The sequence below is a fragment of the Mizuhopecten yessoensis genome, unplaced genomic scaffold (genome assembly GCF_002113885.1).
Source record: "Mizuhopecten yessoensis strain PY_sf001 unplaced genomic scaffold, ASM211388v2 scaffold3235, whole genome shotgun sequence".
In the NCBI taxonomy this organism is placed as follows: Eukaryota; Metazoa; Mollusca; class Bivalvia; order Pectinida; family Pectinidae; genus Mizuhopecten; species Mizuhopecten yessoensis.
Window position 1 is genome coordinate 1,050,072 of NW_018404943.1, and position 14,051 is coordinate 1,064,122.

Below are 14,051 nucleotides of genomic sequence, written 5' to 3' on the forward strand. Positions count from 1 at the left end.
AGAGGTTCGTACCTTACTGTGTATCACCTCACACTAACCTTGTGTGTCCTTTGGTGTTAGAGGGAACTTCCCAGAGCTTCGTACCTTACTGTGTATCACCTCACACTAACCTTGTGTGTCCATTGGTATTAGAGGGAACTTCCCAGAGCTTCGTACCTTACTGTGTATAACCTCACACTAACCTTGTGTGTCCAGTGGTGTTAGAGGGAACTTCCCAGAGCTTTGTACCTTACTGTGTATCACCTCACACTACCCTTGTGTGTCCTTTGGTGTTAGAGGGAACTTCCCAGAACTTCGCACCTTACTGTGTATCACCTCACACTAACCTTGTGTGTCCAGTGGTGCTAGAGGGAACTTCCCAAAGCTTTGTACCTTACTGTGTATCACCTCACACTAACCTTATGTGTCCAGTGGTGTTAGAGGGAACTTCCCAGAGCTTCGTACCTTCCTGTGTATCACTTCCCAGAGCTTTGTACCTTACTGTCTATCACCTCACAGAGCTTTGTACCTTACTGTGTCTCACCTCACACTAACCTTGTGTGTCCAGTGGAGTTAGAGGGAACTTCCCAGAGCTTCGTACCTTACTGTGTATCACCTCACACCAACCTTGTGTGTCCAGTGGTGCTAGAGGGAACTTCCCAAAGCTTTGTACCTTACTGTGTATCACCTCACAGTGCTTTGTACCTTACTGTGTATCACCTCACAGTGCTTTGTACCTTACTGTGTATCCCCTCACAGAGCTTCGTACCTTACTGTGTATCTCCTCACACTAACCTTGTGTGTCCAGTGGTGCTAGAGGGGACTTCCCAAAGCTTTGTACCTTACTGTGTATCACCTCACACTAACCTAGTGTGTCCAGTGGTGTTAGAGGGAACTTCCCAGAGCTTTGTACCTTACTGTCTATCACCTCACAGAGCTTTGTACCTTACTGTGTCTCACCTCACACTAACCTTGTGTGTCCAGTGGAGTTAGAGGGAACTTCCCAGAGCTTCGTACCTTACTGTGTATCACCTCACACTAACCTAGTGTGTCCAGTGGTGTTAGAGGGAACGACCCAGAGCTTTGTACCTTACTGTGTATCACCTCACAGTGCTTTGTACCTTACTGTGTATCACCTCACAGAGCTTTGTACCTTACTGTGTATTGTGTCCAGTGGTGTTAGAGGGAACTTCCGAGAGCTTTGTGTTCCTTACTGTGTATCACCTCACATTAACCTTGTGTGTCCAGTGGTGTTAGAGGGAACTTCCGAGAGCTTTGTACCTAACTGTGTATCTCCTCACACTAACCTTATGTGTCCAGTGGTGTTAGAGGGAACTTCCGAGAGCTTTGTACCTAACTGTGTATCACCTCACACTAACCTTATGTGTCCAGTGGTGTTAGAGGGAACTTCCGAGAGCTTTGTACCTAACTGTGTATCACCTCACACTCTTACTGTGTATCACCTCACATTAACCTTGTGTGTCCAGTGGTGTTAGAGGGAACTTCCGAGAGCTTTGTACCTAACTGTGTATAACCTCACACTAACCTTATGTGTCCAGTGGTGTTTGAGGGAACTTCCGAGAGCTTTGTACCTAACTGTGTATAACCTCACACTAACCTTATGTGTCCAGTGGTGTTTGAGGGAACTTCCGAGAGCTTTGTACCTAACTGTGTATCACCTCACCCTAACCTTATGTGTCCAGTGGTGTTAGAGGGAACTTTCCAGAGCTTTGTACCTTACTGTGTATCACCTCACACTAACCTTGTGTGTCCAGTGTTGTTAGAGGGAACTTCCCAGAGCTTTGTACCTTACTGCGTATCACCTCACAGAGCTTTGTACTTTACTGTTTATCACCTCACACTAACTTAAGTACATTGTTTTATTCCTAATATGTCAGCACACACATCCCAAAAACTTTGATGAAAAACTGCTTGTTTTTTTTCTCAATTATTCACACTTTGTTTTTAAATTGTAAAACTTCGAAATAGCTAATTACTTGAATGTTCCCCATTTGAATTACTAACATCTTCAATTGGCTAGCAACAATGAAGATAAAAAAAATAAAAAACTTTTATCATTGGGTAACAGGTCTATAAATGCTGTCATTATAAGGACATACATGGGCTTTCCTACTTTCCTTGCATGCAACATGATTCAGTTTAACTTTGCGTATCTGGTTCAACATTCACCTGAAGGTCTTAACTTATCATTCATGTTATTAACGAGTCAAACTGATCTTACCGTTACTTACACTGTAGGTAAGATGGAGTAGAATTACGAGCTTTCAGCTGGCAAGGCCCCATTAATGACTTACATAATTTCTGGCCAAATCTGGATGATCTTTCTCTATTCCATCGTCTAATATCGTCACGACAACGCCCTTGCCCGTCACTCCCTGATCCCAAGCACTCTGTACGTTCATATCTAGGCCCTCACCTCGATGCTGCAAATGAAATGAAATGTATTAGAGCATTTATCTTATATTCATAACTATACAAGGGCTGCAACGATATATTAACATGACCATGCGATACGTATCACGATACATATAGTAACAGTAGAAGCAAAGCGAAAATATATGTTGCAAATTTGTAATGGCAATATAACAACTGGAAATAGACTTGGTCCAAAAGGGCATGACTGAAAAAGTTTCATACAATTCACGTCTTTTGACGTGCACGCCGAGCCGGAGCTGACACTCGCCATGTTGGAACGGTTATAATTGACTAAATTCAGAAACAACAAATTCCGGAGATTATTGTAGGTGTGTCGTGACCTCCCACAAAATATGATGTAACACACCTTATTCAAAATATTGCGATTTATCGCCGTAAAATCGCCGTAGGATATATTATTGCAGCCCTAAACTATACATGTAAATTACATTTAAATGCTACGAAGGTCTAACAGTTTACCTCACGTTACATTGTTTCTCAATGTTCTGCAGTATGAGCCTCGGACCAAATATCGTTATTTTTACCCCATTTTATTTGAGTCAAGCAAAGACAAGACAATAAAGGTAGCACTGAAGAAATCCTTTATCTACGATGAGTTAAAATACCTAAACATTATCTTGCATTAATGCACAGGGAAAATGGCATTTTGACATGTGACTTTTAGTAGTTGAAAAAGTTTTCTAGTATAACTAGGTAAGTTACAATTTAGATAAGAAATGTGGAGATTCTTTGAATGTTTCCTTTCACTTGGTGAAAGCATAAATCAATTAGCATCTTAAAACAATAAACATTGTACCAAGAAAGACAAATTTCAGAACACTGCAAAATTAATGTATGTTTCGGTCTTTTTTCTTTGTGCTTTTGGTCTCAGCAAATTGTCATCTATATAGAAAATAGACAACAGAGCCGTTGATTTTGCACAGACCCCACATAAAGCTTGATATAGCAGGCCAATTCATTATCCCATCATAACATGTAGTGTGAGAATGGTAACTTATATCTACCACAGCAAGTATGCACATAAAAGTAAGATTTTAGCGATATGTTGACCGAGACAATGTAGAATCACATTTTGTGACCTTTTGACCCCTAGAATTAACACTAGGGAATTGTAAATGATTTGGTCATGATTGTCTTGTGGGTTGTTTACCACCAAGGGTTGGGATACCAGACAGATTGTTGTCTATCTGGGATCAGATTGGTGGCAACTCCTTCCGCACAACGCCAATAATTGGGCGCACAATGTGAGGCCCCCAGTCGACTGAGGCCTGCTTCATAATCATTTTGCACCTCACAGTATGGGTGGCAGGGTCGACTGGTGCCGGGGCAGGCTCTGGACAGCTACAGCATGCCATCCGCATCTAATAACCCAGACTATCCGACCCAAATCACACCAAAGTGGTAAAGTGTAATCAACACACCAGAAATTCAATATCAAAACGAAATTACTCTACTCAACAAACAAAATAGACTCCACATGAATGAAAAAAATATTGAAAAAAATATCCAGTTTCCAACAAACTTTTTAAATACAACATTTCAATTTCAATAGAAAGATATCTGCTTTCAGAGATGAAAATGTATATTTATTAAACAAACCCTATTTATTGTAAAAAGGATGCTATTTTCAGAACGGATATGTAAGACATCAGATAGTGTAGTACACGCAGTGGCGCTGCACCACATCAGTGACCAGCTACAGCTCCCTGATCATGTGTCCCTACTTCTGCAGCCCTAATTTCATTGGTATCGATCACCATAGGACTGTGTGTATATTCCCTTGTCGGTTTGTACTTTCTACTGTGTCTGCAATTCGGAGGGTGCTTAGGGCACAATAGGATGTTCCGACTGACGATACCAGGACTTAAAGACTGTATCAGGCAGGGGAGTATCCCAACCAATCGTGATGCTGGCATGCACCATATAATACGGAAAAATACATCGGAAAGTAGTTACTGTAATTAAGGGTTAAGTGAGTTTTGAACTAACAGTGTATGCACTCTTACACTGATCCTACCCAACTTACTACCCACCAAAGTGCACATGTAATGCTTCTGCCATTACAGCGAGCAAACTCCACACAAGCACTTGATTACAGCAGTTTGACAACAAAGAGACAGTAAAGGATTTCCTCTGTTTTTCAAAATGTTCCAAAGGTACGAAATTCCGAGGCGGTATGTTTGCTTAGATGGAGGCTGGGCTTCAATTATTGTCGCTTAGAAACGGCGCACACTTTTCATGACGATAAAGATTGAGCCGTTACTAGTGATGAACGCCCGTGTTGATGGCAAGAGGGGGACAGAGAGGTGGCAGTTTACAAGCCAATACATGTACCTAGATTGTACCCAGATCTATCTCTGATACAGAGAGACACAGCCTATGGACCAATTTAAATCAAATTAAAACCATCCTTTTAAAATCAATTTTAAATTAGTCAGTTTAAATGATGTAACATTTTCCCACATTATCTTCGAGATCTTTTACCAACCTATGAGGCTATACTCCATGAGAGACCTAAATGCAAGGGCTGGCATTCCAATGAAAAAATTGCTAGAATTCAAACAATCATTATTTTGTAATGCAACCGGAAATTCAGTGATTTTATCTAAGGCTGTTCTTACTAAACTACCAATTAGAAGAGTAATATATGGTTATAGATTGTATAATTCAAGCATAATTGTAATTCTCTCTTTATGTGTTGTGCAATTTTAACTTTTTCAGTGAGGCATTTAATAAACCAATACACTTGTTCAGTGTTTTATAGCTATTTTTTACATTGATTTTCTTTTCTTTTTAAGCATCTTGATCAAATTACATTTTGCAATCATAAACAGCATAAAATGTTATTTCTTTTTTAAATTGTATCTCTTGAACAATCCAATTGTGTATGTTGAATGATTTCATTATATTTGTGTTTTTTTAATAAAAAATATATATTTGTGTATGTTAGTCAGATTTAACTTGTTTATGCACGAAAGACGATTTTAGTTGTGTGTATCTATAACTAACAGGATGACTTGATTCTCTTGTCTTTGATTTGAAGAAAACCAGAAGTCTCGAGGTGCTAATAAATCATCCATGTTTCTCAACTATCTTTGAGAATATTGATATATATGCTAAGACTGACAGCAGGTTAGGGGCAAAGGCAATGCACGTTGTTTTCATATAAAGACAACACGCTTATACTTTGAAAGAGTGATGGAATTGTAACAGTCACTGACTAGCTTCCAGTGTTTTTTCTGTGGAGCGAGATTTCCAATGTTACAGTCACTGGCCAATTAGTAAGTTGCTTGAGTGAAACTGAATCACTTGGTCTTTTCATTATTTGGTCTTCAGACTTATCGTCATCAATCTCATCATCAGAACATCGCTCAATCAATGTGCGTACTTTGCTGGAGGACTATGAGGAATTTCCAATGAGTAATCAAAAGTAAGAGTCGGGTCACCTACGCAGTGGTTTTACCTCTGGTTTTACGTCCTGAGATGAAGGACAGGTTACCTTCTATAGGTATCACTACATAATCTATTATAGCTCTCCCACTGACGGCACACTTAATTATTCAACAGTCAATCTTGGAGTGGATTCCATTAATTATTAGTTGTAAGACATGATCACACATCTATATGCATTTGAGTGATCCAGAAAGCGGGGTATGTTGGAAAATACCAACACTCTAAATTTGGTAATTGTAAGCAACAAAAGGATATGCCTAGGACATAGTGACGCACAGAATTAAAGGACAGAGTGCAAACCTAGTCTCCTCCTGCAGTACAGATGGGGCCTAGTAACATTTTTTTTTTTTTTTACAAATATAAACCATTGACCTTCTTTCATTTACGATACATAGCAATAACGAGTTTCCATTTTCCTTTGTTTTATGATTCTACATTGGAGACATTTTACTGCGTGTAATACATCAAATTGGTAATACATAAGGCAATCATAGAAAGCAATATTCAAAATATGTCATAGGTACGATATTCAATCTGTTGATTAAACAAGAGATCCCAGAGGGATCTTGGCGCCCACCTTTGTACCATCTTCATTAGTTCTTTGTCAGCCGATCTTTTCTCTTCTTTCCTCTAATCTGTTTGATCGAGTCATGTTAACAGTAAATGCACCTTGAGGTAACTTTTGATCTAAACTTAATACTGATGTGAATGAAAGCCAACCTTCAAAGTGAGTTTGTCATTTCACATATTTACTAGTACAGTACTTAATGTGAAAGAAATAGAATCGATCATTGCAATATGAGAAAGATCTGTTTAGTTCTTCTTTTAATCCATTTTGTTTTTATGATCAGTCTCAAAATATTACATACCCAACGAGGCATCAAGGGGAACCTACATTTAAAATTTGAGAAAGATCCCTCCCGTACTTCCCGAGAAATAGCAAAACAAACTTTCACTATCAAAATCCAAGATGGCTGGCTGTCGGCCATGTTGTTTATCCGATCAGTCTCTAAAAGTTTCCCTGCACAGCTAAGGACCAAGGGGAACCTGCATATAAAATTTGAGAAAGATCCCTCTGGTACTTCTTGAGAAATACCGATAACAAGAATTGTTTACGGACGGACGACGGACGGATGACGGACCACGGATGCAGGGTGATTTGAATAGCCCACCATCAGATGATGGTGGGCTAAAAATGTTTCAATATCTCATATAACTGTACAACAAAAAAGAAGAAGATTTTGCTGAACTAGAGACAATGGTGACAGTGGCATGAAAATACAAAGGTTATCATCTCGGTTGAAATGATTTTTGTAAGGATGTGAAAAATGCCTTGTTAGTAACCCCAGAAACATGTCAGTTCAACACACCAACCTAAATGTGCTGCTTCATGATATGCCTGTGAGTGTAATGTAAAAATGTCTCCATGTAAAGAGAAAATTATCCTTAACACCATCCTCAGGCCATGCTAGGCTAGCAGAGAGGAAGCAATCAATATTCAGATCACAATCAGTTACAAGTCATTAAGGCTTTAAAACCTGATAGCTAACTGTTTTATGTGATGGTTAATTTAGTGGCCCATTAAACGTCCCAGGCAATATTTGTATCTAGTAGGCTTTTGTCCTGGTAAGGCTAACCCTTCCCCTACTTTCTGGGTCAATTAAGAGGCTATATTAAATGTGGATTCCTATTAAGTATTCATTGTGATATCAGCCATTCAAAAAAGTGACCTAGTATGGCAGTTATTAAATCCTGAACATCCTGGAATTATTTGCTGATTGAGCATTAAAAAATGGCCATGAACATAACAGAATGTGCATCTATGAAATATCAGGTCTGAATAGCGAAGGGTTGTCTGTGAAATTCGCAATAAATTATTGACAATCCTATATATTGGTTTCTAAGTATGATAGGTCGCACCGTAGAACGGATCCAGAGATCAGTGGTGCATTAAAGAATAGATGAAATATGCTGCATATTGTATCCTTATTTAAGTGAAAATTGTACTATCCAGGGGCTCTAATCCCTTATACAAGTTATGTTACTACATTTGAGATATTACAAGGTCAAGGTACCACACCACATCAGAGACATCTTCGCTATCCATTGGTTCCATTGTCAATACAAACGTCTTCTCTGCGCCCTTTGAATATGACAAAATTGAACTAAGTCCCTGGTAAAAGTTCCTAACTACAATAGAACTAGTCCCTGGTAAAAGTTCCTAACTACACTAGAACTAAGTCCCTGGGAAAAGCTCCTAACTACACTAGAACTAAGTCCCTGGGAAAAGTTCCTAACTACACTAGAATTAAGTCCCTGGTAAAAGTTCCTAACTACAATAGAACTAGTTCCTGGTAAAAGTACCTAACTACACTAGAATTAAGTCCCTGGTAAAAGTACCTAACTACACTAGGACTAGTCCCTGGTTAAAGTACCTAACTACTCCTGACCACAGATCTACACTAGGACTAGTCCCTGGTTAAAGTACCTAACTACTCCGGACCACAGATCTACACTAGAACTAGTCTCTGGTTAAAGTACCTAACTACTACACTAGAACTAAGTCCCTGGTAAAAGTACCTAACTACTCCGGACCACAGATCTACACTAGGACTAGTCCCTGGTAAAGGTTCCTAACTACTCCGGACCACATATCTACACTAGAACTAAGTCTCTGGTAGAGGTATAGGTTCAACTTATTCTTACATAATATTTAGTTAAAATAACAGATTCTGAGTAGCATACATGGTGCTTATTTCAAACACCATTTGTTTGAAACTTGGTAAAAACTGAACACTGAAAAAGATAATTCAAATATATTTGGTGTCCTTTTTCCTCATTTTTTAGAAACCTGGATATTTTTTCGTCACATGATTTTTTAATTCCTTACCCCTCCTTGTTGTAAGTATAGTAATGGTGGGTCACAGAACAAACCGACATGTGTCATCCTTAATACTTTAAGAATGACCATTTTTTTAATGTTTGTAAAACCCAGAGATATAAAATGAATATCTAAATATTTTTACAGACACAAGTCTTCAATGGTGGGTCTGGTATGTATTTGGTAAAGTGCTGGAGAATTGTGTGTGACAAGCCGGCACTTAAGTGACTCTCAGAGGACATAAGTGGTTAGGTCTTGGTTTGTGTACTCCAGTCTTCACCAGATGTGGCACAAACCTACAGCAACAGATGAGCTGCCATGTCCCATCCCTGTCAAGTACCGGCAACCATGGTGTGACAACACTAAATACATTGAATCAATGAACACCCGAGGTATCACACTACTTAACTGGTTGAATTGGTGTACAATTAAGGTCCTTACACAACTAAATACATTGAGTTATATTGTAAAATCTAGGTGTCACACCACTAAAATGATTGAATCATTGTAAGACATACAGTAACCTTCCCTTTATTTATTTGGGATATGACTTTTGTAGGGTTTGGTCAGGGATCAATCACTGATCTGAGGTAGCTCAGTGGGTTAGTGACCGTTATAGATTTTTTTTTATTATTTCATTTATATTACTTCACAAGGTGTATGAGATTCTTTTCAAAAATGAGTTATTAAAAGGAAATGTCATGCAGGTAAGAATATTCCCAATTCATAGTTACAATTTATGGCAGTAGTGCGAGGATCCTTAAATCATTCACCCCTGAAGATACATTTGAACTCTTCCAATTCAAAGGTTGAAAAAGTTTATTATGAAACTTCGAGGTGTACCAAGTTAAAATGGTAATTTGGCAATTGCTGCTAAAACACCGAAATATGGCTGCATTAATATAAGTATTTAACAGTATTGCTACATGAAGGCAATTGTATAATGACTTTCAAAATCCTAGGAAACAGGTCACCAAAATTCAGAATTCAAAGCTAAGGTTATTATAACAAGTAGCTACTGTCAAGATAGACTATTTTACCAATAATTTGGAACCAAACATGTATTTGGAAAGTTACACAAGATAAGAAATATTGATTTTTGTGACCTCAGCTAGATAATATAAATGTATGTTGAAGTGTATGAAAACAGGAGTGGACATACTACACAATGAGTTTCCATTGGCTTACTTGCTGAACTGCCGAATTATTTGCAACACTGTAGTATTCAATTAATTTAGGTTCTATTCCACAAAACAGAGGCTGTTGTGATGGTCCTTCTACTCCTCCAATATAGCTAGTTTAACAGCATTTTCCTGCCTTGTGTGGGCCTTAATTAAGTTGTAAGAGTTGGTTATCTCAGAAATTAAATTTTGTAAAAAAGTTAGGAGAGAAAATTACTTAAAAAAGATAACAATTAAGGGGTCATAAAACCAAATTACTTAATAAACTTGAAATTGTAATGTGAGCAAAAAGTCCTCAGATAATGGTCTTCTCACTCGTTAATAAAAAAAACACGGGCTCTACAGAATTAAGACAGAGCTATTCATAAGGTAAAGATGATTGTTACATAATGTAACAGAAGCTGGGTTTGGGGTCAGTCTTGGTGTGCGGTGGGCCTATATACATATATATACAGATGATGTTAGCATCTTCAGCTTAATTTTATGCAAGGAAATATTTTCAGAATTACTTTATTTTTTCAATATTTGTAAAAAAAATAGTATTTTTGTGAAAATTACCTGAAAGTAATCATTTTGTATCCTTGGACATAGATAATCATTTTCAGTTTTAATAATAACTGATTTAAACCTAAACTTAAAGTGTACTAAAGAAGCTTGATAGCGAAGGCCCGAAGCCTGGGTGGTCTTGTCCATGATACTCCTGTTAGGTCATTATCAATGGGATTAGTGACAGGGCACAGCTCATATCTACATACATGTCATCAATAACAAACGCATGAAGGATCTGCCTGCAGACAGATACCACAATCAGCGGTGGGAGGGAAGAACACTGAATGTATTCAAATTTGACATATTTTTCTGACAGAGTTGTTAGAGGTCATGTACTTGAAAAGCTCTCTAATCCAATTGTGTTGGTGCCAGCTTCATGCAACAGAATACATGTGTGTCTTCACCTGCATAATCTGTAGCCATTCAGAGCATGATCTGATGAAAGGTAGGCCACATCTCCACTCACCCGTGACAGACATGCATATGCAGAACAGTACATTAAAGTGTAAAAGATAAAAGCAAAAACAACTTAAAATATCCAAGAATTTAAGCACGAGCTGAATTCCCATCTGGAGCAGATCATCATTATCTGTTACTTATAAACCTTCTGGCGAAATTTCTGCCTCCTTCTATCCATTCTATGATAGACACCTGGGCACGCTTTTTTTCTCATGGTACAATTGTACACAATTTGCAGTTGTTTGTAAAATTATAGAACCTTTTGCATTTGTTTGCAAAATTATAAAACCTTTTGCATTTGTTTGCAAAATTATAAAACCTTTGAAAGCTTGTGCACAAAATTTGGTATTTTCTTACATATTTATTTAAGCATTGAACTAGTGCATTATGATTTGTTTGCTTGCAAAGCTGTGTCATTTAAATAGATCATAAATACCATACAAAAAAAGTTCAATACTTATATTTACGTTTTCTCTGCCTCTTATGTTCTTTTTTAACTCATGATTTATATTTAAAATTTAAAACGCCCGCCTTATCGACAGTCTACACAATTTCGTTCAATAGTTTGAACAGCGTATTGTCGCGTTCTGATTGGCAAACAAAGTAGTACTTCGAAATTTTAACAAACACTTCAATGTTATTACACAATTTAGTATCAATACAATTGCGTATGATATGTCTATAGGGTGATTTAGGTTTATCAATAGAACTCTGAGCTGAAAGTTAGATTTGAAATTGTTTCGATTTTTCCCTGGAACAAATTTCGCGCATGGATAAATACAGTGAACACCATAAATCCGACCTTGCCCTTCAAGAGGGAGTTATTTTTGGAAGTTAATTCAAACTTTTCTCTTTGCTCATTTTGTGAAGAATCCAGGCATGAATTTATTTGTCGATTGTATGGGAACCTGACAACAGTCGGTAGATTCTGTAACAACATCGTTACTTGACATGTCGTCAGAAACTGAGGACCCGTGGATGCGAGACGCATGAAACTGATAGCGTTTGAAGTGAGTGATCTTGCGACGGAGCACAGGTTCGTTACAAATGTCTGAAATGTTTATGTGTGCTGTGACTCATATCAGTAGGTCTGTAACATATGTGTCAGTAGGGCTATAGAATATGTGTATTTCAGACATTTGTAACAAACCCCTGTTGATCAGTGCAGTGTAACAGACGATATTTCTGATAAATTGCAGGAGCGTTAAAATTGTGTCCATTGCCGGCATTGGTGATTTCAACCGATGTGCATTTTGTACGATATTGCAGACCTTGGTCTTGTTTTCATTATAATGAAAGTGTTTTTTATTTTATTTTTGCACATAAATTTACAATGACATTGTAAAATCTCACAATGCCCAGTGATATTTCAGCAGCCGTCATGTTTATTTATATTGAATATTGTAGTTCCGGTCAGTGTTGTATTAATACGCTAAGAATTGTGTCTCGTGATGCATGGTAAATAAAGTCCCATCAACAACACAGCTTTCAAAGAGGCTATATATAGCGACAATGCCATGCAAATGTAAATGCATAAGGATTTATGTCCAAAATATTTTAAATAGCTTTTAAAGATTGAGAGGTAAAAAGGTATATAGATCAAACTTCAGTCACTCATCATGTGAAACGTTTTAAAATTTTGAATTCATTTAAATATACTCTTATCACGAGAAAAAAGATGGAAATATAGTTATTAAGTATTCCAATTTTATCAAGTCCTGACATCTTAATGATTTGTTGAACAATCAGTCTTGTCATTAAGATGTAAGGTTTATGCTTTGACCTTCAAACTGAAAGTAATCTAGACAATGTGAAGTGATTAACTCATTAACCCCTGAAATTCCAAAAATGAACTATTCCAACCTTTGAATTGGAAGAGTTCAAATGTGTCTTCAGGGGTGAATGAGTTAACCTGCTCTTTTCAGGGTCACATGGCCCATGATCATAGTATTACTATGTATGGGTATAGCATTATGGGTATCTGCTTACAGACCCCAAAACCCAGGGGGAAGTGACCACTTCCAGAAGCTTGTCAGCAACTTGTCTCTTACCAACTTGGATATTTATGTGTTTTCCTGATGAACTTTTCCCATTAAAATCAAGACTTTTTCAGAGGTAGACATCACTGTGATGCATTTTCTCTACTACAGAGCTAGGAAGAGCCAGAATCATGATGTGTGCCACCGCCAGTGAAGTTAATAACTCAACTCTGAACCTGTGAAAACAGATGCTCAACAGTTATTTGACTCTGTTGATTACTTTCTGGGTTTTTTTGGCATCCTGTCTACAGGTTTCATATTAACCAACTTGTTGAATGGTGTATACACATAGTGTAAGATGTTTGTACATAGCAACACTTGTCCCCTTACACACCAATAGCAGAAAATATAACAGTAAAGGGGGCACCTGCATCTTGATGGATTTAACTGTTTTAAGACTTATAAGAAAATTAAACATCTAGGGCAACAAGCACCTGGAATTTCATACATTGATATTAATTGACAATATTAGTGATGCAACTGCTCAACCAGCCGCAGAGCCAAATTGACACACTGCCCAACATCATCCAAACCAGATACAATCATGATAGAAGTACAACCGTTGGTTATATGATATAGATATGTAACCTTTTTTTCTCTCAAAAAAAGCACATGATCCACCGTTTCATATGACACCTACTGTTGAGTCATGATGAATGTATCTAGCATACATTATGTATTCCCTAAATCACAATTTGTCTGGCAAGAATGCATCCAAGCATGGAACCTTCTCTTTTGAATCATTTTATGTCCACAACACGAAAGGCAACCCATCGGATGATAGCCAATCAATGACTACGTTGGCTGCAACAGAAACTCAATACTTGTCTATCTTTCTCTCTCTGTCTTGTGCATAACATATGATTTACCAAATTGTAGAAATCACTCCCAACAGTAGAACGTATTTCGCAGAATTAGCATGATCTTTTTGACCGAAATCAGCAGATGTTAATGTGTGGTAATTCAAAATGCCCCAATTTTGTTTTGACAAGAATGGAAGCTGCTCACTGTCTTTACCTTGTTTGATGGAGCTCTAGTGAATACTGTTTGGTA

General features: G+C 37.6%; 1 protein-coding gene across 3 annotated transcripts in view; it reads right to left on the reverse strand.

Annotated features, from left to right (window-relative positions):
* LOC110447249 (furin-like protease kpc-1) overlaps positions 1–14,051 on the reverse strand; it is a 149,286-nt gene that overhangs the window by 48,722 nt on the left and 86,513 nt on the right. For all 3 annotated transcript variants that reach the window (XM_021492820.1, XM_021492819.1, XM_021492818.1), the window contains exon 4: positions 2,295–2,423. In XM_021492820.1, the coding sequence (XP_021348495.1) occupies positions 2,295–2,423 (129 nt within the window). The remainder of the gene's footprint in view (positions 1–2,294; positions 2,424–14,051) is intronic.